A 26,851-nucleotide genomic window follows, 5' to 3' on the forward strand; every position below is an offset into this window, starting at 1 on the left:
ATCACAGCTGTCTGTTATTCGCCAGCCCCTCACCCCTAAAAGTTTCTAGTCTTCTTGTTGAGGGAGAAAAGTGAAAAAAAAAATATTGGGGCAGAAAGCCAAGTGGGGATGGAAAATGGGCTGGCATTTTGGGATATCTCCCCTCGCCGTGATTTTTAACCCCTCCGTTCTGTTTTTTCCGACCCTTGATGCTGCCACCCAGGCTAACTCGGGAGGGTGGCGCGGAGCAGCGACGCGAACTGCGGCGGCAGAGCGGTGAGAACACGCGGCAGCGGCCAGATTTGCCTTGAGAAGAGGGAGCCTGTCCACGTCCCCGTTTTTATACCGAGCCAGCCCTCGCTCGGTCTGCCCGCGGCGCTGCTCATGTTTTCCGCTGGGGGGGAGGACGAGAGAGGGGAGACCGGAGCGGAGGAGGAGGAGGAGGAGGAGGAGAAGGGGGGGGAAAGTTGCTTGAATTTGCGAGGGGCGAGAGCCGGCGGCGGCGGCGCGCCGCCTCCTTCCACTGGCTGGGGGAGCTGCCAATCTGTGTTGTAATCCTGCAGGAATTTCTGCGGGGTTTAACTGGGAGTCGCGCCGCCGCCGCCGCGCACTCGGGGCGGAGGGCGGGCGGCGGAGCCGGCAGCGCGCAGCCTGCAGCCCGGGCGCCCCAGCGCCGCGCAGCATCGGGCCCGCCGGGCAGCGGCGGAGCGGAGCGCGGAGCGGAGCGGAAGGAGCGCGGCGGGCCGGAGGGCGCCCGCGGCCCTGCCCCGCGCCCCCCGCCCCCCCTTCCCCGGGCGCTGCCCAGCGCCGCCACCCCCCGGTTTCTCCTTTGTGCCCGGCCCCAGGCGGCCGCCGCGCCGGCTCCGCGGGAATAATGCGGGGCGTGTGGCTAGCGCTCACCGTCAGCTTCGTGGCCTGCGCCTCCGGGCAGCCGGTGAGTGCCGGGGCGGGTGGACGGGAGGGGGGGAGCGGCGGCCCCGCCGGGCGCGGCGCGACGGGACGGGACGGGACGGGGGCGGCCGCCTCGGCTCCGTCTGCCGAGCGCGGGACGCGCAGCCCCGGCCCTGCCCCGCGGCATCGCCGCCCGCCGGGGCAGCGGACTGGTTCTCGGGGGCATCTGTTGATAGCTGAGCGCTCTGCAAACAGCAGGGGCACACACACACACACCCCTCCGCTCCGGAAAAAAAAAAGAAAGGAGACCGCCCCAAAAAAACCCCACGAAGCCGAGCGGAGCACCCTGCCGCCGTCCAGCGAGCCTCATCCCAAGTTTGCCGCGACGACCCAGCCGCCTGCCGGTCCCGGAGCCCCCCCGGCGCCTCTTTCCCCGCCGCCCGGAGGAGGGGGGGCTGCCCGGCGGCCCTGGGCCGCCCGGGGGACGGCGGCGAGGGGTTGGGTCCGGGCGCCCTCGGGGCGCTGCGTCCCGCGGGGCTTCGTCCGCGGCCCGGCCCAGCGCTGGAAGCCGCTGGGCTTCGCCGTGTCCGAGCGGCCGCCCGAGGGAAACGCCGCCTCCCCGCGGCTCCGCGGGCGCTGCGGCGGGAGCGTCCCCTTGTAAAATGAACCTTGCCCGGCCGGTTGCTAAAAAGAGTGAGAAAAAGCAGTAACTGCCCTTGGCTGCGCGGCTCAGGACACCCCCCACCCCCCCCCCCAAAACCTTCGGGTACGCCGCGCTGCTGCGCCTCTCCTTGCGCGGGTGCGCAGCGCTGCGCGCCTGCCCGCCAGCCGTCTGTCCCGGCCGCGGAGCCGCCGCTGCCCAGCGCCGGCCCTTCCCCTGCGGGCTTGCTGCGGGCCACTCTGGATAATGCCGCTGTTTACACTTTTTTTCCGAGCCCCAAGTGTACTTGCTAGCCGGGGACCCCTGCTTAATGCAATTAACTCGGTTGCCGGGATTTGTACCTCTGGAGAAGCCGCTCTCCGGCGAGGCGCTCCAGCCTTTCGCGGCACGGAGCCGGTGAAGGCGGGCCAGAGGCTTTTAGTCTTTTCCGTCGGTGGATCTGAGATTGTCTTGAGGGAAGGGGACATGCAAGTGACACTGTTGCAGTGTTTGGGCAAATACTAGGAAATAATAACTTGAGGTTTTGGTATGAAATTAAAAAACCATGACAACTTAATCCAATTAAAATGAGCCGCTCCACTGAACTAAATAATGTCACTAGCTTGGGTTAACTTTTGAAGTTGTCTAGCTATTGTATAAATTAGCCCAGTCACAGCCTTCGTGAAATCTGGCTCATCATTAGGGATTTCTAAGGATACAATTGCAAAACGCTTTTCTTAAGGACTAATTAAAAAAGGGTTGTATAGGACACCGACTCCTGTTTCCGCTAAGTGTAACTGCACTGCAGAAACACCCTTGGCTAATGAGGTACAATATAGTTTAATTTTATAGAAATGCTGTTATTACGAAGTTCTCTGATGGTTTAGTAACTATTAAACTGCCACAGTAATTAGTGAAGTATTAAGTTTTATGGTTTTTTGCCTTAGGATGAACATGCTGCGGCAGCGTGAGGCGGGTTGTTGGGGCGTACCGGGGCAGCGCGGGTCGGGGGGCTGGGAGGAGAGTGAGGTGGGGGGGAGCCTGCCTGGCCGTGGTGCAACGCCCTCGCTGTTGCCAGAAAGTTGCGGAGAGATTGGAAAAGTAAAGGGAGGGTGTTTTTTTCCTTTTCTCCCCCCCTCCCCCCACCTTTTTGTTTTTTTGTTTCACTGTGTCTGGCAGCAGCTCATGGTCCCTTAAGGTAGGATTTTGTAGATTGGTCTCTGGGAGAAGGTAGATGCCAAATCTGTCATCTCTGCAGAAGGCTGTCCTGGTTGTAAGAGGAATTTTATATGGATGCTTAAAAAACCTGTTAGCTCTCCAGAGCAGTGTCAAGTGGTTTTAGCTCTAAATTTCTTCCCCTTTGTTTGATTCTGCTATTTTTTATTATTATCTAGGCAAAGCTGTAAGGTAAAAATCTCTTATTTCTGATGAAGTAAATTATCCAGGAGTTTTCTAAGCAGAGGAGGGGAAGGCAGCAGGAGATTTTGTTTCCTAAAGCAGTGAGTTCGCCGTGTTTGCTTCATGTAACCAACAAACCTCTTTATTTGGAAGGGCAAAGTAGATGTCAGAGCCGTGTTAAAAATGTACTGGAAATGAGACCTGCCACTGAACCTGGGAGCGGTTTGCCCGTGCTGGGTACACACTTTGTGTGCCCGGCCACGGGCTGTTGCACTGCAGATGCGCTGCGCTGTGCTGTGCCAGCTCCCCTGGGGGAGCAGCCATTTGGGGACATGGTCGGGACGCAGAGGGTGAGGGGGAGCCCAACCTGTTTAAGCCAACCTGCGCGTGGTGGCAGGCATTGCCCACATGAAAGCTGGTGGATTGCAGCCAGGGCTTGCAGGGTGGTTTGCTGCCATCAGCGCAGCGCATGGTTAGAGTGGGGTCTGGTAACGCTGGCGGGTGTGGGGGATTCACCCAGGCTTGGCTGAATGGCAAAAAAACGTGCTTTTTAGTTACCTTGAAAGTTTCCTGGTTTGCTTTTAAGGAGAGGGAAAGAGCAGCATGAAACCACTGGAAAGAAATGGCACACTCTGTAAGTGAGAGGCCTGGTGTGCCTTGTAAAACGTTGGGTCCAGTCCTGATGACAGCAGGAGTCAGCTCTAGCTGATTTTAGTAGCACCAGAGAGCATCGCCAAGTATCCAGCTGTACTTGTCAGCTCCCATTCGGAAGAGGTTGATAAACCTTTCTGTTTCATCCTGGTTCGCAGCAGTGGGATGAATGGTTTTCCAGAGCTTGTGTGACGCGCTTGGGCTTGCAGAGAGGATTAGAACATGTTGGGAAACTTTGCTGGCTAACAGGTTGTGCTGTGTACCGCAGCATTACAGTGCTGCTCTCCTAGCAGAAGGTTAATTGCGGCTCTCCTCGTGAGGTTTCTGGAGTCTGGACACTTTGCTTCACATCAGCAATGCTTGTGTGTGGGGTTGGTTTTCAGACTTTCAGCAAAATAGAGCACTGGGGCATCAACAGCCACTGGGTGGTCTTTCTGTTTCTTCTGTAAGTGTCTGAGCATTGATCTGTTGGCACACATGCAGTTATTGAAGGATGATCCAAGGGTAATATGTGGTATATTTTTCCGAAGTATTTAGTATTTTAGAAGCATGATGTTGTAATTTTCCTGCATTTGTTTCTAATGGTTATTTTGCTTTTGGAATTTGGAAAATTGATAATATGTTGGAGAAGGGGAATGTTGTTTTTTTGAAAAAGGCAGCTAGCCTTTGGAGACAGCAATTAGAGGAGAAGAGAGAATAAGTGCTCAAGAGATAGGTGGCGTTTCAGATTTATATGCTGTGTGTGTCTCTCCTAAGTGTGTTAAATCTGCATTGCCAAGTAAGTTCCAAAGAAAGGTAGGAAGCTTTTTTAGTCTTGATTTATTTCCACCCTTCCTCAGCTCACGTGAGCTTTTTCTTCTCACTGTAGAATTAATAAATATCCATCCATTGCTTTTTGTGGCTTGGCAGCACCTGGAATCAGCTAGCAGCATCTGCCATGGCTGCTTCCCTTGCTCTGGCTGAATATCTGGGTGCTCCCATCCAACACCTGCCTGCGTGGCCGTGCACTGGAAATTTGGGGGAGCTCTGGGTTTTGCCACCAGTCTTGGATATTACAATTCTGGTGCTGCAGTTAAGCCACCCCTTATCTGGATGTTCTCAGGAGCCACTTTCTGGGAATACGTTTCCCTCCTAGGTTAGCTTATCTTTTAAAAATTAAAGAATGGATGATTCTTGACGTGAGATCAAACACGGACGCGGTTTCTCTTTTTCATATCTTAGCCTCAAGGTCTGCATTGGAACTGACTTAATATTCAGGCCTAAAGTGCAGAGATGTTTTCTCTGCATTTTTTTCTAGATCCTTATCGAGGAAGTAGATGAGAGCCTGGTCTTCAGGAACAAGTCAGGACAAATATCTCAGGGTTTGAAGTCAGGTACTGGGATTGTGGTTCTTGGGCAGATGTTGCCTCTGTGGTAGGTTTGAGGCAATTGCTGCAGCTAATGGGGTGAAGATGGTGGACTTTGGAGAATGAGCCATAAGCCTTGGGTTTGTTTGAAGTTTTGATGGATCTAAGTCTCTGTGGTCCTAATCTTAAATGTAATCTGAGGATGACCAGATCAAGGCCTAATTTCTTGTCTAGCAGAGGTGCAAGTTATGAAGAGCCTGGTGTCAAACACACAGCCATGATCTAATGCCTCCAGGGAGGATGGTGGAGAGCTACCTGCCATCCTCGGTGGGGAACGTGGCATCTTGGCAGAGAGTCCTAAGCTTGGAGAAGAGCTTGTTCCTCCCTGCAGCAGCTGAGCTCCCTGTGGAGCAGCCAGTCATTTGCAGAGCTCTCTGCCTGCCCTGCTCTTCATGGCCAATTGTCTTCATAAAACGTCAATCAGAGGCATATGGATAGCATTTATTAATTACATTATCTCACCAAATTGACTTTTGCCATTGACCAGTTGAAACATTTTCCTTATGGCAAAGAATCACAGGCTTTAGTTAGGCTCAGCAGCTGAACAAAGGGCTCTTGTCTAGTTAAGGAAAAGTACTCTTTTGTCTTCTGAACAGATTTGACTGACTATGATTTTTAACAGAAATGTTGTGTTTGAGACTAGCAAGCTTATTCGAGGCCCCATGTAAGGCCCTACTTGAATGTAAGTCATAAAGATGCCCTCTGTGCTGCCGCATTTGAGAGATGATGTGCAAGTCATGAGCAAGCAATTTGGTCCACATTCAAGTTACTTTGCTCTGTGTGTTGTAGTAAGCATGAGAGAATTACTGTAGGCTGTTCTGCGAACAGCTTGTTGTTTGGTTATCTTCAGTTCATGCTTACAAGACGATAATAAACTGCTATCTGTAATCTTTCCAGGACTAGTAATTTATTCATAGGTTACATGCCAGTATTCAGTGATTTGGGAAGATTTCTCTTGCTCACATTGAAGTATAATTTGCAGTCCCTTGAGTAAAGACTGCATTAGTGTTTGACCATGTAATAATGACAGTTCTCTGTATGTATGTTGTTTTCTTGATTAGCTCAGCCCTGAGGGATGCTTTCAAAAGCATACTAGATATTTAGGCAGAAATACAAAATACATGTAATCCTCAAAAGTATTGGAAAACTGATTGCAGTAGGAGAAAACATAGCATTTAACAACCATTTGCAACAAGTACTTTTGGGCTGAACAAATTATCTTTGTTGATGTCTGAAGTAGGGGATTCATTTAAAGTGAAATAGTGACTAATAGGGCAGTGATGAACCTGCAGAACCTGGTCTTGTCTGCAGATAGGATATTAGTGTGTCACATAAGCTGTGCTTAACTAAAGCCTGAGCTGGACACTCCATCTGAAATCACTATTTTTAGTTTATATATAAACAACTTCTTCAGAAATCTCCCTTCTAAGCTAAATTGTTTTGTTCCAAAGGTGAATTGATTTGGGAAAGTTCAAATAAAAACCTGTTTTGCTGCGTTTGAGATGTAAGCATGAGGATAAATACATACTTTGTACTCTTATTAATGGTAAGGAGACAAAGGGACTTGCAGAAGGTCAAACAGTATGTGGTATATGCAGGAACTGAATCAAAATGTTCAGAAACCAGCATTGTGATTAACAACCAGAATGTATTGTCTGTATTTAAATATTATGTTGTCAGACATGTTTTGTTCCTGCTTGATTAACCATAATAAAGCATAATTTTCTCTAGAGGTGCTTCCACACTAATGGAGGTCACTTGTCACCTTTCAGATCAGTGTGAAGTGGCCCATCCTTGTTTTCTGAAGTGTATTTCAGAAGTGTGACTGTAATGGTCTTGAAGAGCTGTAGGAAACAGTGCTGCTAAAGTGATATAGCCTGGGAGGTGAAGTACTTCTTGGAGAGCAGTTGGGTGCATGACCTATGTGGCCTCAAGAGTAAGGATGTTTTGAGAGAGAAGAAAAAATGTAATGTACTTGCTACTACATGAATGAATAACCTAACTAGGTCTTCCATCTCTCCTACTTTCCCCAGGATCCTTTCTGATATGTCTGCTCCTGTCCCTCCATTAGTTATACAAGTAGAAGCAACCTTTCGTCTTTCTCTGGGCTGAGCTGCATTAATTCCAACTGTGGTGACTCTGCAGTACCTGCAGGAACAGCTGGCTGGACACAGCACCTGCAGGGCATAGCTGTGACCAGCCAAGCCTCACGTGCTTGATCTCTTCTGGCTTTAAGAGCTGAGTCTCGTTTGCTTTTTGGACTGGGGTCTGTAGGGGAAGGCTAATAATGGGTTTGAATACATGGTGTATCTTGTAGGCTCTGGAGAGGAGAGATGTCTATCTAGGAGACGGATTTTTCCTTTGCTGGGTTGTTTATCTGTGCTTGCTCTGGATGTGGAGATCCCAGAATCAGTGTGTCACTTAAACTGATCAGCAGGTGAAAGCCTTCACAAAGTCTTTCCTTTCAAATCCCTTTCAAGTGTTGTGCAGTTCCTCATTCAAATATGCAAGTATGGAGGTGTGACATGGATGGTGTTCTTATTATTTAAAACGAAAACCTGCAAGAGAAGCAAGGTAGAAAGGTAAAGCTACTTCAGAGTAATGGAAACTCACCATCCTTGGGACATCTGAAAATTGAGCTGCTGTTGAATATAAATTTGTGGCATTGCATAAATAAAAGTAGGTATGGCTTAGCCCTATAAATAATAATAGTGTATAATTCCTGCAAGGATGTGCATAAAATAATGTTGCTGAGAAACAAGGTTCTGAGTTTTCTGTGGAAGGGGGATTGCAGAACATCCAGGTTCTGTCCTGGCCGTGGCACTGCGCCTCCTTCCCATCGGGAGCTCAGGGGCACTCAGTACTTGCCACTGGTGGCAGAGCAAGCACAGTGCGTGGAAGTGTGCAGCAAGGAGAAGGAGCATCCATGAACAGGGTGTGTGAAATTTGGTTATGTTAGTAACTGGCTTGCATAAGTCTCATTGTAAGAAGGTGAGAAGTTCTCAAGAACTGCTGTGGCAGCATACAATGTTAGAAGATTAATGCTTTAGGATCATTAGTGACTTAAGCATCTGTAGTGTGTGGAACTCACAATCTCTGTCTCCGTGTAGAACAAGAAAGATGATTAGTCCCGGAGGTAGATAGAAAAAGTTACTGAAGTGCCATGTATATCTTCTAAATTCTTGTCTTTGGTGGAGTTGCTTATAATTTTTCAGTCGCGTGCTCTCTGATTATTTCTTGTCTGTGAAGGCTGATTTTTTTGAATATAACATCTAAAATGGTATGAAATGAAACTTCTTGGAGTACATTTGAAATTAAGTGCCCGTAAAGACTGTCTTCCACAGAACATCTGCAGCTGTTGCAGTTCTAGCTTGGAAGGTCTTTGAAATTTGTGTGTGTGTGTGTATGTGTATTTTATATAGATCGTTATTCTACATAGATCTCTATTTTACATACATTTTTATTTTATGTACTTTTGTGTGTCTGTCTTTTACAAAAGGCAGTATGTCTTTTCAAGTGTCAGGAGAAGAAATGCCCTGCAGAACATGGGAAGGACTCCTGGTTAAATAAACAGAACAAAATTGGTCTCAAAATTGTCTTGATTCTCTTAGCCTGAATTAGGGTGCGAGGAGCAGTTTCTCTGACCTTACTTACCAGGAAAAAAAGCCTTAAACAGAAGGTGGTCTTTACAAATGGTTTTCTTCTTGTTTCTTCACTTGTCATTTAATACAACAATTTCATAAGAGTTTTCCTCCATAAGCATGATTTGGTCCTCTGTAGCTCCCACGGGTGCTTTTTGTTTGATTGTCCAGCACAGCCTTCCCTCTGCCCTCAAAGCCTTGGTGAGGGGACAGGCATGGTCATTGCTGTAAAATGCAAATGAGTTGGAAAAATTTTGTTCTAAAGAGAAAAACTGGGAATAGTAGTTAGCATAGGTCTGTACCTGACCGGGCCTGGCTGGGAAGTCACACCAGAGCTGTTGACCTGAATGGACTCATCTCAGCTGAAATTGGCTGTCCATGTTGCAGCTTGGGCCAATTGAATTTGTCTTTTCCTCCCTTTTGACCAAAACGCTTTGGTGGACATGTCTGTCTGCTGCGTGAAAACATGGCAGAGGTCTCCAGAAATTTCCGGAGAGTTTATCAGTGAGCAGGAGGTGGGTGAGGAAGACTTGTGGCAGACCATGAGATGCTTTCTGATCTTCTGGTAGAAGCTGTGGTCCTTCTTGCAGAGCAGCATAGAGCATCTGTTGGCGTGCAGAGGGGAGGGATGACGTGAGGGCGTTGAAGAAGTGGCAACTCTGAAAACTGGCTATGAAAAGATACACCGATACCATTCACCAGCCTTATATCCAACCTATTGAATAATGTTTGGATATCTCATTGCTGCATAGTGGCCTGACTGTGCAGGGTTTGAGGGTGAGGAAAATAGGTACCATGGCCACACAGCCTTACCTCCTTAAAGCACGCAGGCGCTGGAGGAGACGAGGCATTGAAGTTGAGTATGACTGACTGTCTCCAGTCGTGCTGCCTATTGGAAATGCTTTTCCTTCTGGTGGCATTTAGCCCAAGCATCCATGCCCCGTTGAAGAGCATGTTCTGCAAGGGGCGATCTCTTTGCCTTTGGCGAGGCTCAGGCTCAGCCTTTCTGCTGGGGTGGGGAGGCAGAGGTTTGCCCATGCCACCGTGCTGTGGCTCACTGGATGGAGGGAGCTTCTGAGCTCCTGATAACGCAAGACCATTGAGTCTAAAATTATTTGAGACAGTACTGTTAACAGTATTGCTGTGCTGAAAATCCATTTGTCTGTTTTATAACTGTAGGGCATTAGAAAGAGGAAATGACCTTTATTTCCTTTTGTTCCTATTCTTACTGTGATTGACAACCTGAAGAGCTTATTCTACCCTTGGCTGGTTTGGGGTTTTGTGCTTTCACTAATGCCGCTTTCTTGATTGTATGTCTCCCACTTAACCAAGAGCTGGTGACTTGGCCTCTTGATGTAAGTCTCTTCTGGTGGACACCTGTAATTGGTCTTCTGCCTGGTGGCATAAATTGTCATATACCAAAAATTGGATATACTTAATAGTGATGAAGCTTTTCTGATACTTTTTTTGAGAACTGTGAATCTGGTCTGTCTTAAAGAAGTCTTCTGGGCTTGTGAATATTTAATAATGCTACTGAGGTCATATGCCTATCATTTTATTTTTGTTTTTCTGACCTTCTCTATCTGCACTGGAAGAATTAGGGAGCTTTGGGTTATGACAAAAAATCTTAGTTTGAGAAAAAAATGTGGTGCTTCTGTAATATACAGATAAGAGTCTCTGTGATACTTCTTCACCATGTTAATTGCTGTTTCACATTAACATCTGAGGATCTTATCTCCACTGGTTTAAATGTGTAAAGGTAAACTTGAGGAACCTGAGGAACACTGAGGAGAAAACTGGCAAATGCTCAGTCTCAAAAAAAATAGGTAGGATCCCTTGTCATGAAGATTGTGGCTGTACAGACAGTCAGAGATGGCACAATTCCCGTAGAGTAGCTCACATGGCATTTCTGTATTTGTGATCAGAGATGAAGGGGTCCTAAGGGAGGATTAGCAAGAGTATTTTTGGAGATTTCTCTGTGGCTTCCAAGAGATGTACAGAAAAAGCTAATCTCTCTTGTTTTTTAATTCAGCTAACCTAATTGGAAAGCCTCCTTAGAGCAGTCTCCGGCAGCTAACTGTAGCAGCTGTACAATTAGTAGTGTCACCTAATGGGAGAGCAAAGCAAGGAGGGGTAGGAAACTGGAGGTGGATGTTTCTGTGTATCTTAAAACCCTTCCAACAGCCAAGCTTGCTAGAGTGAACTCGGCTGACAATTTTAAGAGCTTAAAAAAAAGAAGAGGAAAAGTCTGAGTTTTTAAAGGCTAAATGCCTTGATTTTCTTACTACCAGTCATGTTATGCCATTAAGCTCCACAAAAGGTGTATTTGCCCCAGAGTTACTGTTTTGCCTATATAATCCCCTCTTACTCCTTGGAAGTAGTTTTGGGGTTTGGGCATTGTTGTTGTTTATTTACAGATTAATTTCTTAATGAAATTTTACACAAACAGGACTGGATGTGGGGGCTGGTGGGCTCTACTGCCCTTTCCTCAGCAGTAAAGCTGAGCAGGGAAGAGGTGTGGCATTAACTGCTTTATATATCTGGGGACAGTTCTTTGGCCTTTGGCCTCCCAGCTTGGCTACTGGAGTATGCTTTATTTGGAGACAGCCCTGAAGCCCATTAAGAGCAGGAGCTGGAGGGGAGGAGAGCATCAGCCCTGGGGCTGACTGTGCTCCGGCAGGGCAGGAGGTGACAGAGCCGGTGGCAGTGGTGCTCCCTGGCTGCACGGTTCAGGGCTGTACGTAGGCACCAGAGGGCAGAGACAGGTTTGCATTTGAACGGCCAACTTGGCATTTTACAGCTTCACATCACTGATTACCATGATGCTAATGTCATTTAACCATACATGTATATTCAGGGAGCGTTTAGTTGAGTGTGTGTGGGGCAAGTCATAATTTCCCAATCTGTGTGGAGTTACGTGGTCATCATATTTGCAATGTGTGACCCATGGTTATAAAGGATGGGTTTTGGAAGTGCTATTAACTGAGTGGCATATGTCAAGGACTGGAAAATTGTATTACCCACAGGTGGAGAGGGAGGCAGCAATGAACAGAACCAGTAATAATTATCAGCAGTATAGAAGTTCATCTCTTAAGCCGTTGGGTCTAAAGCACTAACAAGTATTTGATCTGAAGTCTGGCACAGCCTTCAGATGGAGCCGTTCAAAGGCGCCCTGACCTAATTTTGCTGCGGAAGTGTGTGAGCCTTCCTCATTCCCCTAATTTCTTGCAGGAGGTTTCAATGGTAAAGTCTTCATCCCCTACACGTGCATATATTTTACTGCAAAGCATTTGGATAAAAGCAGCTATTACAAGCCAGGTGGTAAATATAGTACACAGCTTAACAGAAAAGACCTTCAATTAAGCAGAGGCGGGCCCTTCTTCTGCACTTTGCAGTTGTCAATTAGCTTTCCTTAACCATTTTTTTTATTTGCTGGGGTTTTTTTGTGGCTAATTGCAAAGCCTGAAATGCAGTGCTGGCTCTGTGTGTACGAGTAAAGACTTCATGTTATACTGAAGTCCTATTTCACTGAACATCTCTAAAATGTGAAGCAGCTTATAAACAGAAGTTTGCTTTATTTTCCAGGGAAATAAATCATTAAATTATAACACATTGCCCATGAGGCTATGTAAATTTATTAGTTAAAGCATATAGCATAAGTGCTTTGACTTTCCTTCAGATAAATCAAAGCAGATGTAACTACATTATGTCTTAATGGGCTTTTGTCTTCAAAAGAAAATGGGGAAAAAAGAAGTCTATATTTCAATGGTGGTACAGTGCAGCATACTGCAAGGATGGGTAGTACTCCATGTTATTGTCTGTGTAGGTGTAGGCTGGTTTTATCTTCTGATAAAAACAAACAAAGAAGCCTGGACTGAGAGCTTTTAAATTCTGTCTAACCTGTCACTGTATGTTTTCTCATGCCATTATCACCATAGTGGTGGTGTAAGGCTAGTGCTTTCCTACCAGAAATGTTGCTTTTTGTTCAGTGTGGGTTTTTTGACTTGTGCTAATGGTATTTCTGAGCAATACTGCACACTACATGGTAACTATAATGCACTTAATTGTAATTTCTATCTCACGTACCTTATATGCTCTTTTTCTCTACAACCTCTTGTGCTTCCAACCTCATTAGACTGTTTTTTTCCCCCACCCCCCTCCCTGCTGCTTTTGTGTTGTCAGGCAAGCCAGGTAACGGTTAGCATTGGCACCGCTCTTCAGTCTCATGTTGCAAGTACAAGATCCAAGCACAGAAGAAAAGGGAGATGAAAAACTGGTCCTGCTCTGGTCCTTTGCCCATCCTCAGGAATCCTTCTGCTTGCTCAGCCTGCAGCAGTGAAAAAGAGGGAGCGGGGAGGAGGCAGTTGGGAATGACCAAAGTACTGGCAGAGCTATTGGCAGGGAGGGGATGCTGGACTGCTGACATGTCTTGGCCAGACCATAATTCAAGGAAAAACCTGGAGGTGACTGGTCTGGGGTGGAAAACAGTTGCTGTATCAGGGATATCAGCGCCATCTTTGACTTGTCAGCTGTGTCTGTTTGACAGCACTGGAACACGTGAACCAAGTGTTTAAGCAGACGTGGATGATTTGAGCACTGCATCCCTCACCTCCTTTGCTTTTTGGAAAGTGAGTGTGCAGAGCCAAACTTTGCAGCTTGGCATCTCTCTCTGCTCTTCAGGTTTTCTTGGAAGCCTCTGTATTCTCCTCTCAGACTGGGTGAGGACAGGAATGGTGGGTGCAAGATGCTGATGAAGCTGGTGCTCCTCCTCTGACCTACAGCATCATTTCAAAACTTGTTTTTGTGCAAATCACCATTTGACTGTTTAAGTGATCAGTAACTGTGCTGGCTCAGATGGAGGGGGAGCAGTCTGAAGTTAGGACTAGTTGGAGAAGTATCCGGTTACTGAGGGCACTATAATCAAGGTGACAGCTGCTTTCCTTATGCTATACTGAAACAAAATATCTCAAACTGTTGGACAGAGCCTCACCAAATACGTTAACCTCAGTGCTTTTACTCTTTCCACAAGTTGGTGGAATACTTAGCACTGTTGGCTAATGAAATATTGGAGTGCTAATCATTTTCCATGGATACCAGAGGAGAAAATGCGGAGTTTTGCTACCCCAAGAGTGCAAGTGTATGCGTGCGCTGGCGAACATTTTCAAGGCAGGCGGTGCAGGGAGGGAAGCAGTTTCTCTCTGGGGTGCTTGTGCACCGCTGTAGGTGCTGATTGTGGCATGGGGAAGAGGAAGGGTGGGCTCCGGCATGCCTGGGGGGATTATCTGTGGCGCAGCAGCTGCTGTCTGGATGCTCGCTTCTCCGTACCCTGCATGGTGAGCAACCTGTTAACACAACCCTGTCTCCCTCCCACCCCTTCCAAGGTATTTACACATGCCCTTAAGTAACCATTTCTTTCTTTGGCTACTTAAGCTGACACACTTTGAGATACTCAGGGGTGAAAAATGGAGGTGCTACTTGAAATAGCCTTGATGTGCTGCTTGGGAGAAGCATGTTTGAGGAGCAGGCTATGAGAGTCCTCTCGGAGCTCTATTCATACCTCCCTTCTAATAATACTATTTTATTTTATTTTAACAAAAACTCCTGGGGGTGTCTTAGCCACAGAAAAAACACAAAAATACCTTGTTGGGATTTGGGTGAAGTTTGTTTCCAGTGATGAAGGTCAATCATGTGTGGGGAAGAGGTCTACGTGAAGGAATAAGATAAATGAAGACCACGAGAAATTACTAGCTTTACTGTGGGACTGTGACTGAAGTTTTAGGAATCATCCTCTGGTACAAAGCCTTTTCTTAATAGGTTCCTCTTCAGAGAAAACTAGTTTTGGGCTTAGTTTTTGGATTGCCAGAGGCTTGCTCCCAGAGCAGTCAGAGGACTGTAAGCCCTGATTTCTCTGAAGGCAGAGGGACCTTTTCTCAGACCTCTGCAGAAAGGTCTGCTGCAACAGATGATATCAGAAAAAGGGAGGTTGGACTGGGAAGCCTGAATCTGTAAAGACAGCAGGGATGAGAGACTTAAAAATTAGGGGGAGGGGGGTCAGTGGGGATGTAAAGGCAAGAGTAATCTTCTAATTGCTGAGCCTCAGTGTATGAAAAGTGTAGCTTTAGCTGTTACATGCCAACTGCCACATCCCCTTTCTGGTTAGGAAAGGCAAGAACAAGGAGTGAAAGGACTCTGAGAAGATAATCTGGATTAATCTTGACTCATACAAGTCTGATGCACCAGGGTGTATTTTAAGAGATGGCTGTAAAAGCCTGAGGCAGGTAGAGCTGCAGGAGGAGGGGAGGTGGGCAGCCTTCAGCTGCCGGATTTGCAGGAGGCTCCTTCCCCGCCACCAGCTCCCTCCACACAGCCCTCCTGTTGCATTGGGCTGCCAGCGCAACTGGAAACCTCCTCTTTCCCTGGCCACAAAGCCTTCTTGAACTTATGGAAAAGCACGTCTGTATCACTTCATTTGTGGTCAATGACGTGAAATGTTTCCAGATTTGAGAGTATGCTCTGAGCAGAGCGGATACTCCTGTCAGGGCAAAGAAAAGGGGTGAAAGTTAAGGTATTGGTAGAGCACAAACTCTGTATTTCCTGGCTTGCAGCTACTTGGTTGTTTCAAAGCACCTAGTTTATCCTCTTGTCTTTTCTCAGTTGCACCTAATTGGGGTGAAGCCTGTGCTGTGCAGAGACTGTGTTGGAAGACATGCATTTTGAAGCAGGGAAACTGCTGGATAGTGAGAAGGCATGAATATCTGACAAACAGCTTTTGTACCTCATGATTTTTACTCTTAGAAGGTCTGGAGCACTAGGTGCCCCAATAACATTTCCCATGAGCAGAAGACGAAGCCACGACAGCCACGGTTGCATCCAGGCTTTCCCAGGGGGACTACTTACCCTTGCAGGAGGATGACTGGGGTGTGCCAAGTCCTCGCTCATGCAGCACAGATGCCTCTGTTTTCAAAATTCCTGACTTTTTTTTTCCATTACAATGCAAGTAGAGTCTTAAACTGTAAGGCTCTGACCTCTTGTATGAAGTGAGAGCTTCTTCCAAGGGAGAAGGAACAAACACCAAGGAATTTAAAGGGAGAGTTGTTCCAAGAAGAATATTTAGGGCTGTTTTATTTTCTTTTTCCATAATTATTTTAAATCCTCTCCTGCTTGCAGTGTAAGAGGTATCAGAAGAAGGCAGTGTGTTCATTAGGTGTGGTGCAGGACTCGTGAAGCCTGACCAAAATGAATAGGCTTCACTAGATGGTTATTGAGTACATGCTCTGGAAATAACTCCCTAATTTTCTCTTGGGGTTTGGGAGATGAAGGGGGACTTTCTTTCAGCCCTCCTACTTATTTAAAATAATATGTTGGCATACCAAACAGAGCAGGATTTATTTTTTCTAATGCTGGGAAAAGAAGCCCATGATTAAGAAACTCTGACAGTTTGTGACTCTTAGTTTATTTTCTTGTATTTTTGATGCTTGCGTTTGTATGCTAAGGTGTTCACAAAAGCATAAGAAAATGTATTTTCAGGAAAGCTGTGAAATGGATGACATTTTCTGAAAGGACAGTGTGTCTCTTTAGGCAGCATCATGGTCACACAAGTAAATATGTATTTTGGTAAGGAGCCTGATTTTGAAAACATCTATGGATCTGTCTCCTCATACCCTCCTTACTGCATTTGTAATTCTAGGCAGTCTTGGAAACACCACAGATGTCAAATCCAAGGGCTTTTTTTTGTTGTTTTTTTTTTTTCATATTTAAGAATTTAAAATTACTTTTTAATTCTATGGTAATGATCTGGATGCTGAACGGTAAATACACTGGATTTCTAGTATAATTAGCACAAGTTAGGGCTGAAATAGCCTAGAACTCCAGTAGTGATGTCTCAGCACTTTCTGTGGAGGAAAAGGTAGCTGAGTACTAACTTCTGTTCACTTTCTACCTCTCAGCTGAAATTGTTGCTAACGGAGTTATTTGGGCGTTTGTATTTCTGATGTGGAGGGATCTGCCCTCAACTAATGAAAAATGTCAAACTTTCCTCTGCCAAAAATCTGGTAAAGGGGATGGAGTAATGCTGCGCTGCTGATGATCTCTTGTGTGTACAGAGGGCATCGAGAAAGTCAGACAGATAGACACAGGGAAAGAGAAGAGCCATAGTGTGACTTCACATGCTGAAAGTCATCCTGTGACTGCTCACAACCAGCTAACACTATTCCAGAAAATTATGCATGCTTTGGAAGTGGCTGCAAGCAACAGATGGGAGGGAGGCAGCTTTCCCTGAAAAGGAGGAAAAACCCTCAAGAAAAACCACTTGCTGTAACTTTTGATTCCTTCTACTTTTGTTTTTCTTGGTTTTTGGTTTTCTTTCATTACATGGAGAATGTGACTACAGTCAGTTCCTTGCTGTACTCTGCCCAAGCACCAAGTGAAGCGCTGATGGAGAATGAGCAGGTTCCTGGCACTGTCACTCCCAGCAGAGGTGCCAGGAGGTGAAGGAATTTCCTTGTCTTGCCAGTCTCTTGAGTCGCTCACCTCCCCCAAACTGGTACTTTGTCAGGGAAGCATGATAGTGTTGCAAGTAATGTTGTGAGAAAGGAGGGTGTAGATAATGGTGGATTTATTTGTGGAACTCCAGAAAGATGAGCCAGGGAAGAGAAGATGCTCTTGTGTAGCTCTTGTGAAAGCAGAGGACTGCTTTCACTAGGAGTAGTGGGACAGAGTGGCAGGTTGGAGCTGACTGTTTGGGTGGAAAAAACCCAAATATCCCTTGTGGTATTTCACATCTGAACTGACATGAAAATACACAAACCAATGTGGCTGTTATGTCAGTAATTCAGCATAATGTAAGGAATTGCTATCTCCTACTGCAACACCAGCAAATCAGTTACTGCTTTCTTACGCTCATGTAGGAAGTAAAATACTTGTATTTTATCAGTTTTATCTTTGGAAATCTATGTGATTCGGGGCTTTCAGCATATGAATTAACCAAGTTAAAGGTTATGCATCGCAGTGAATGTGGCTATAACGTTCTTACTTATATAATGAAAATTAGCTAATATTTTATGTAAGCTATTAAAACTTATTTAGCTTTTACCTAATAAATATTTATTAGCAGCTAAATATCAGTCATTCATGCCTGATAAAGGAGATTCTCCAGGAGGCAGCTTCAGCTGGGAAGGCATCTCTCTCCTTCCCTCTCTGCACAGTTCTACATTAAGCAACATCTTTCCCACCTGCTGCTTTTTGCCCGCGGTTGGAATGTCCCTTTTCAGTGCTTGTCACCGAGTCTGGATGGAGATGTGTATATCTTGCACTTCCTAGCACTGAGAAAGGGGCCAGTTCTCCAGGGCAAATCCTCTTAAGAGATGTGAATTCGTTTGCTTCACAGGGAGGATTGAAATGGATCATCTACTCAAGCAATGCTGTGATTTCTCCTTGGGAATTTAGGTGGATATTATGCATGTCACACAGCTGAGCTTCTGAACACGTTTTTCTCTTTAAAATATGCTTTTAAATGTCAATATACTTATCTTTGAAGCTTAAGCATCCAGAATTGACAGGTGTTTTTTTAAGACTAGACAGTCTTTTTGGAGAGGCAAGTGGGAAGGCAGTACTAAAATAAAGCATTAGACTATTTGGGATTGCTGGTTCAGCTTTAGTATTGGGGGTGAGAGATCTGGGTGTACTACAGATGCCATTTTCCAGGACACTGTGGGTCATGCGAATGCATGTAGAGTTCAGGGTGGAGGGGCAGGATCTTCTACAGAACAGGAAAACAATAATTCATCTGTATACATTATAGCTGCTTGATGGTCAGGGTAAAACACCATTTATATATGAAAGCATCGTATGTTACAGGGGGGGAATAAAAGCAGGACAAGTGGGAGCTAAAAAGAATGGGCCAGAATTGTATTGGTTTGTTTGTTAAGAAACAACAGACTAGGTAAAAACCCACCAAAAGAAAAGATCCACCCCAACGTCTAACTCATTTTACCATGATCAGTGAGGGCTAGCAGGCTAGCCTCAAACAACAGTTTGGGATATGCTGCTGGGTCTTTTAAAACTAAATGATTGGTAAATGGTATTTTGCTGATGCGTTAAGTGGCGGTTTGCTGCAGAATTGCCTTGGGGAATCAAAACAAGTTAGGGACTTCACTTTTTCAAATGTAAGGTTTCTATTGCCTAGCAGTTCGGGGATTTCCATGCATCAGCTTGATCTGCATGGATTATGGAGCCGGATTTAGTTATATGCTTTTACCATTTAAAAAAGTCAATGCTTCTTAGCAATTTTGTATAAGGAACCCTAGATGCTGTATTAATTTCCTTTTCATTCAGTGTGTTCTGTGTGAGGTTTGGTTTTTTTTTTTTTCTAAAGAGAGCACAGCATATCAAACTTCGAGGATTAAAAGTAACTTTTGAGGGTGTAATTACAACACCGTTCTCAGCTGCATTGCACTTGTTTTGTAGACTGTCGCTATGCAGCTGAACTTACCCTTTGAATGAAGCCCTATGTATCACTAGAGTTAATATTTAAACCAAACCATCCGCTTAAAATTGTCTACCCATTACCCCAGTTAATTAAATTAGAAACTCCAGTAACAAAGTGAAAAAGGTTCTTGTTTTATAGCATGAGCCGCTTTCCCACCCTCAGGCAGCAAACTTATTTTAAGTCTCCTGCTCTGAAGAAAATAGAGTTCAGTCCTCCAGCTGCACATGGCTGCCTCAGCTCTGTGAAAATAGAAACTGGTGCTATCCCAAATGCATAATTCATCCCATAGCTAGCAGGCATTCATGCGATACAGTAAATGGTGATGGCTCCTTTGAGCATGCCGCGGGTGAACAGCAGCACCAGGGCTGTGGTGTCTGCGCTCGCGTGCCTGTTCCCAGCTCAGCCTCTTCTGTCCTGCACCTGGTGGGAAGGGTGCCCTAAGGACGACATGGGCAGCTTGGCAGCTTGGCAGGGGTGTGCAGGACCTCTCTGCTTTTGGTGAAGTAAAGGCTGACCTTGCAACCACTTAAGTTTGGGGAAACTTAACCAGATGTTGTCTTGGTTGGATGCAAAGCAGAGTTGTAGGAATGAACAGACCTCAACTTTGCAGGTATCCTTTGGATGAAAATACATTGCTTCAAGCTTTACAGAACATGATTATGTTTTGTAGTAAGCAGTTTTGTAAGCTGTATAACTGCTGTGTGATGTCTTTTTCTTCCTTCCCTCTTTCTCACAAACCCGCATTTGTTTCTTCCCCTCCATCACGTTATTGCTACCAAAACCAGAGTTGGGATCAAGATGGTATTCACTGTTGAATATTCAAGAAACGCAGCATAAAGTAGCTCATGTTAATATCATCCTTTTCCTCATGTGCTTCTGAGAAAAATATTCTAGAGCATTCCTTAATTTACATTAAGAAATTTGAGATACTCTTGCTTTTACTCTTGGTTGTACCTGAGCAAATGCCATCAACTTGAGTGAAGTTTGTGCTGTAGTAATTGAAGATCTTATTCCAGCATAGCAAAAAAAAAAGGGTAGCTTTGGAGACACTGAAGGATGGAATAATCTCAGGTAGAAAAGGGAATACAGAAAGGTGGTGTTGTTTTTCTTACAAGAGTGAAAGCATGCCAAAGATAGCTGACCTGTTACTTGTTTTGATAATAGATACAGATAGATACAAATCTATTTCTCTACCACTTTGATTTTTAGAGGAATAAGCATCGAGCAATAAAAATAAATATGGTATGTCAGAGAAAGGTAGAAGTTTAGGTGGCTTCTCAGCAACAGATGAAATGTTTGAAGTCTGTCCTGTACAGGTGCAGAGTGACAAGCACACAAAACTTTTCATTCATCATGATGCCTTTCAAAACAGATTTTTTTTTAACAGGCTTCACTAAAGTGATTCTTAAAAAAAAAGTAGTTCCTTACTTTCTCACAGCTCTCTCTTCACCCGTCTTCCAAGCTGTTTTTGTTGCTGTATCTCTGTGTGCACATATGATTTAGATTTAGCAGAACTTAATTTATTTAGGAAAGGAAAGGTCATGCTAGGTATCCATCAGTGACTCTGATGGATGCAGAGAAGTGTTGACTGTTTCATGCTTATGGCTTAAGGAAATGTATCCCCAAATTAAGTGGATGTTTGAACCAGCATGAGAAGGACATTCAGAGAAGTGTGGCTGTCTTAATTTCCCAAGTATGTCAGTAGTGCCAGCAGTGGGGTGGGCACCCCTCCTGCCTGAGCCCTGCTGCCAGCCCCCCTGGGGCTGGTGCCCCAAGCCCCCCATGGCACCTCTGCAGAGGTGGAGGAGGGCTGGGGTGGCTTGGAGGTTCCTCGGCTCTGCTGTCAGCTGTGTCCTTGCTGGGGAGCAAGTGGGCTGGGCACATGGCTAGGAGCCCCATGCTGCCCCATGGTCACTGCTCGGTTACCTCACTGACCCTTTTCTCCTCCCACGGTGGAGGGTCTTGGCAGCCCTGCTGTTGGTGTGTGATGGCAAAGTTGGGACAAGTGCTGCCTGGGTCTGCCTATGTGCCAGGGGCCATGGCTTCACCACGTGGCCTCAGTAGCTGAAGCCAAGCTAAATCAGGAGGCTTGAGGATTTCAGTCATCAAGGGAGAGAGGTCGAGCTGGCAGCGATTACTTGTTGCAGGAGTCCACATCTGTTAGTGCATGTGCTTTGCTCTGCTGGATGATGGTCTTTATTTTGCTGGGATTTAGGACAACCACAATCTCTACTTGTGACTAGATGCTGCTGAAGAAAGTGCTTTGGTTGCATAAACACTAAATAGTGGTTGATCCATCACCTCACTTGGATCTCTTCAGCTTCTGGTGATTGTTGACCTTTAAACAAAACTTTCTGCAACTGTGATAGTTTGTGTTGTGACAGGTATAAGCTGGGCTCCAGGTGGGCTTCACATGTTAGATATGTGCAGTAGATGCTGTCTGAGGAGCCTGGTGGTGATGTTCAGGTTAGATCCCACGCATTATTCTTTGTTACTCTTGCATCTATCTCATTTTCTAGGACCTCTCAATTGTTAATAGTGCCAAATAAAAAGACTGTAGGTATTTAAAGTACAGCACATACTTGTATGGTGCCCTAAAGTATTTTAGAGTTGTAAATAAGTAAATAAAACAAAAGATGAAGAGAACTTGTATTTTCAGAGCAGTCCATTACAGCATTAATTAAAAAAAAAGGAAAAAAGCAAATCAGATGCAATCCATGACTTAAGCATATGCCCCAAGTACGCTGAGCAAGCCCAAATGGGGTCCCTGGTGAGACTCCTTATTGTGCATAACGTGAGGCATGTGCAGGGGCATCTGATGGAGGTCCAAGCTCAGAGTCACAGGTTGTGGGCAAATCCTAATCCAAAAGTGGTAGCAGAGCACTGGGCCAAAAGGGACCCAGTGGTCAGTTGGAGGGCTTGTTGGCTCTGTTAAAATGCTCCACAAAGTGGTTTCACGGTTTTGGATTGATCCAAGACAGGCCAGAGCATGCCTTTGTCTGCTGGAAGTCTATTTATTTATGAACTTACAAAATAATGCAATCAATTTTAGTGCTCTAGAGGAAGGAAAGAATGGTAAAAGAATGGTATAAGAATTCAGTATAAGCACTGAATGGCATGAACACTTAGACTAACACTGCACAGGTTGCTTTATTCAGTACTGTATCTTCATGAAAAAACTGTGAAGGAAGCAAAACCCAAGTGTTGTGCTGGGTGGAGCAGCTTGCATATCCCAGGCTGAGCAGGAGGAGCTGACAAACGCAGAGAAGAGGCAGCTGGCTGCCTTACAGGTTTGTCCTAGGAACTGTTGCTTCTTTCAAAAAATAAAAAATGAATCAAATTATATATACCAAAGTGTTTGGCTGTGTATATATGTGCTGTGTTTGGCAATTAAAGCTAGGAATGCAGCTGAGAGAGGGGATGCAGATCACTGCAGACAAGCATGGAATTGTCTCAGTGGAAAAGATGAGTAACTCCAGAAAAGAGTCCTGTACAAGTGGCTCACTTATTTTGGTCAGCCCTTCAGAGAAGGAATTGAAATGACAGAAGTCTGTTGAGTCTTGACACGTTGCCACCATTCTAACTGGAAGAAAGGATGTTTCTTCTGTGCCTCACGTGAAGGAAACCAGTGGTTGTCATTGCCTGTGTAATTCTGTTACCGTCATTCCTAAGTGTGACTGAAACACAACACATGTACGATGTCCCCATTTCAGTTAAGTAATACTTTCCATTCCAAGTTCTTCTTGCAGACTTATTTGTGAAGCACTCTTGTATTTCTGACTTGATTACTGGCAGTTGCCTGCTCTTCTCTCCTCCCAAATCCTCACCCCCGCCCCAAAGTCGAACTACTAAGCAGTGTAGGGATAAAACCATGGCATCTTGCCTGTCTCTGGAGCTGCAGCCCAGGCCTGGCTGAAGCCCAGGCTGTTGGATGGCCACTGCCTTGCTCCTGCTTGAGGATACTCCACACAGCACAAGAAGTGGATGTTTGTAAGGGCTGGAATCGCACTGTAGCATCTGGGAATCTGCAGCTGTAGACTTTGGTCTTGAGTTGGCCAACTTGTACCAGGTTTAGGTACTGGTCTAGGAGTGCAGAGGTTGTGCATGTGGACCTCAGTGACGTTGCAGAGTTGGGTCCTCCAAAGTTGATGCCACATGTGACAAATGTACTGAGGCCTTAATTCTGCTCTTACATGCTTACATACCATCCCTGGAATCATTTATATTTCTGATTCTGTTCTTTATTTCCTGCCAGAGAAACTTTGGTGTCGTGTCCTGTATGGATCAGGCACAGATGAGGTCTAGTTTATTGGGGTGGAATATTTTGCTTGAAACTGCTCGCTCCTCTGTTCCTCTGAAGCTGTTTGCTCTGCCCCTGGACTGGGGAGTTGGCAGGATTTGTAGGTACGTGCCCTGTGGTGAGTGCAGTAAGGTCGTACCTCCAAAGCCCATAGTCAGTTCTGCTCCACTCCAGAGGATTTGGCAAAGCCAAATCCTTCCCGCTCTGCTGTTAGTCTGGCAGATGAATGTGATTAAAATTAGAACTGGCTGCTAACTGTTTGAATTCCCAGGAGGCTGAATTTCCATGTAATAGGACTTTCCCCATAATTTATCCGCTTGGGGTGTATTAGCGGTGAAAAGCCGCCTTTCTGCAATCACAGTTTTATTCAGCATGTTTTGTTTCTGCAGTTGCTCAGCCTTTATGTCACCCATCTTTGCTACTAGGTGACATTTGACACTGTATAATTTGAGGTACTCTACTGAAGAGAAGCTATACTGGGAAATTACACCTTTATTACACCTGCCCTAGTATATCCTTTTCTTCCTTTCTTTCCCTTCATTCTTTTACCACTTCAGTCTCAGAGCTCAGGTGATGAGACTTCCTTTGCTCTCTGTTAGTGAGGCCTTCCTCCCATTTGAGGAGTAACTGGCAGGCAGCGACCTGCACCTGGATGCTCACATATGATATGGCAAACCCTGGCCCGGCTGTATGAGGTGCTCACTGTGGTACCAGCTTCTCCCATGGGCAGGTCTGACCTTGGTGATGGAGGGCTGGTCACCTTCTGAGGCTGCCTCACCAGCAGCAAAGGGTGGGTGGTGCCTTGGAAAGTAGAAGAAACTGGTGTGGGCTACATGGCAAAGTGTTTTTTCTTTGTGGCAGCTGTTTTATTTGAGTGAAATTCCAGCAGCCATGCTTTGTGTGTGACTCTGGGGGAAGCAGGTTGCCAAATCATATTGGTGTAGTGACTTGGCTGGTACCAGCAGTTGATATGACCTGTATTTGTCCCTCAAGGTGTGTGACACCTGCTTGTTTAATGTTGATAAAAGGAAAATATGCAGAGGAAGCTTTTCCCCCTCCCCTTTTCCAAGTGAAACTTCAGCTTTGGACCTCTCTCCTCTCAGATATGCTGAGGGAGTACACCTCAAAAAAGGTGTTGTGTGAGTTTGAAAGCACAGTATAATCTGCAGTGTGGGGTTTCTGCTAGCATGTCACCTCACCCTGCTTCATCGGCCTTTTGAAGAACTTGACGAGGAGAGTATAATCTATAGTTTATGTCACGTTTATGTGGAAACAACAGTATTTTACCATAGACCCATATCTTTAACTCTCTTCCCATAATTCACCTTAAACTGCTCAATTTTAGAAAGTGTATGCATTATAAATTTATTTTTTCTGGTTTTATACCTTTACATATATTCTGTGGGAAGTTTTTATAAAATGCACTTTTTTTTTTTTTATGTTGTTAACTTCCTATGCCATTTTCTTCAGTGTTGTGTGATACTGAATGAGCATTCCTCCTGTTTCTTGAAGCATCTTGCCTTTGTTAGTGTATAATGTTTCTGCAATTCATTAAGCTTTGTAAGAGTTTCTTTGTGGTGAATGAAAAGAATTGCAGGTATTTCAGGAATCTATGAATAACTATTTCATAATAAAAGGCTACTAAGAGGGGGGCATTTTTTTCCTGGTTATCAGAGTTTCAAGAGAGGTGGTACTAAGCTCAGTGTTACAGCCTCCTTGCTAAAACTTGATACTTCAGCTATGTAAAAGAAAGCTGTAGTCCTCAATGAGATTGCGGAGAGATAAAAATACAGATCCGTGCTGTGTCAGAGTATTTCTCGACACAGCACTGAGTGAGCACTGACATCTTTTTATCTAAACCAGAAGTGACAGCAGTGTTGCCTTCAGCATGGCCAACAGCTGAGGTAGAAGGAGGGGGACTGAATAACAAGTCCCATTTGAGCGCCTGTAAAAAGTAAATAACTAAATTACTTGCAAATTCTATAGTATGCTACAAGTCCATCTCTGGTAAGGAGCGTTAAATAATTCTGATTTGGAATGACATCTCGGGATGACCATTTTACCTTTTAGAAAAGTAATTCTGCTAGATTTGCTTTGCTCTATATAGTGAATTGCAGTAGCTGCTCTGAGAGCCCTTCAACCTTAATGCCTTCCCTTTAGGAAGTGGTATTGCTAATGGGAAGTTGTACAGATTAGGTTCTATCAGTGCCTGCTTTCCATCAAACAGCTTGGCAGGAATTGCTGCATTCTCTGCTAATAGATTTGGTCCGCTAATGGTGTATCTTTCTAAACACAATCTCAAATGACATGCTGTAGTATGATTTTTGTTTCATGACTGTACTTAGGAGTATTGCATTTAAATCATGGAGGCTTATTGTGCTTCAGTTTACTTATGTTTAATTTTTAAGCAGGGATTCCCTTGAGCTAGGTACTCAGTTTTACTTAAGGCACATAATAAGGTAAGTATCAGATGTGGGTGATTGTTTAACGGCCATGGATTTTCACAATATAATTAAGGTTAATGTTTTCCTAAACTTATTTGGTTTTGTATCTTTTTCAATTAGTGTCCAATATAAAAGATAGGTTTGTAGGCTACATCTGCTCTAATTTTTTTTGGTTTTTCTAATGTGATTTAATTATTTCTGAGGGAGAAAAATACCTCTCTGGCTTGGCTTCAGTGTTTCAGCAACCTGTAACCTTAGAGGAATATGCTAAAGCCTGCATTCAGCTAAACTTTTCTTTTTCCCCTCTCATCAGTAATGATCAGGAACAGGTTTCTATAATTTAAGACTGCTTCTTCCAAGGGCAGTAATATTACTTGTGCTGTGGGTTCAACCCACACAAGGTGGGTTTCATTACAGATGCTGAAGAGGGGACATCTCTCAGGCAGTAGTTTCAACAAAATAAAGGTCTTTTTCTCATGTTGTCAGAAGCAGCCTTAGGATTTTGCTGTTGGGGAAAGTTACCCCCAAATAAGTAAGTCTAAATTTATGCATAGTACTTATGCTGTATCAATTTTGAAAATAATGCTCATTCCTTCCTAAAGTAAGAGATGTTTGATTTAATGCTACTGGTTCAAGGCAGTATCATCAAGACGCAGACAAATCTTGCCCATGTATTTGAAAGCAGTAGAAACATTTAGATGATGTCTCATTTCACACAGGGAAAATTTTAGGCCCAGATAATAGAGTTAATTGAGCAAATTTAAACTGGGAACATGTTTTCTGCCTTAAAAGGACAGAACATACATGGAGTATAGAGTTTGCTAATGACTTCTAGTTACATGGGACTCCTGTTATTGCAGCAACTACACTTCATGTGGAAATCAAGGAAATTTAGAAGTATATGCAAGTTTTCTAAACCAGATAAAGATTAAAAAAAACCCTTCTGTCCCCCACAGCCCATGTTGTGATCCTTAGCTGTTGTGAGGAGTTTTTGTATTGTTTTCTGTTCCTCACA

At 45.0% G+C, this 26,851-nt stretch overlaps 1 protein-coding gene across 1 annotated transcript in view; it reads left to right on the plus strand.

Annotated features, from left to right (window-relative positions):
- The first annotated feature begins 585 nt into the window (after positions 1-585).
- Positions 586-26,851, plus strand: part of SDC2 (syndecan 2) — a 60,898-nt gene continuing 34,632 nt past the window's right edge. Inside the window, exon 1 of the mRNA XM_074885012.1 lies at positions 586-913. Within this exon, the coding sequence (XP_074741113.1) occupies positions 854-913 (60 nt within the window). The 5' untranslated portion in view covers positions 586-853. The remainder of the gene's footprint in view (positions 914-26,851) is intronic.

Source organism: Strix uralensis, chromosome 1, assembly GCF_047716275.1.
Source record: "Strix uralensis isolate ZFMK-TIS-50842 chromosome 1, bStrUra1, whole genome shotgun sequence".
Classification (NCBI taxonomy): Eukaryota; Metazoa; Chordata; class Aves; order Strigiformes; family Strigidae; genus Strix; species Strix uralensis.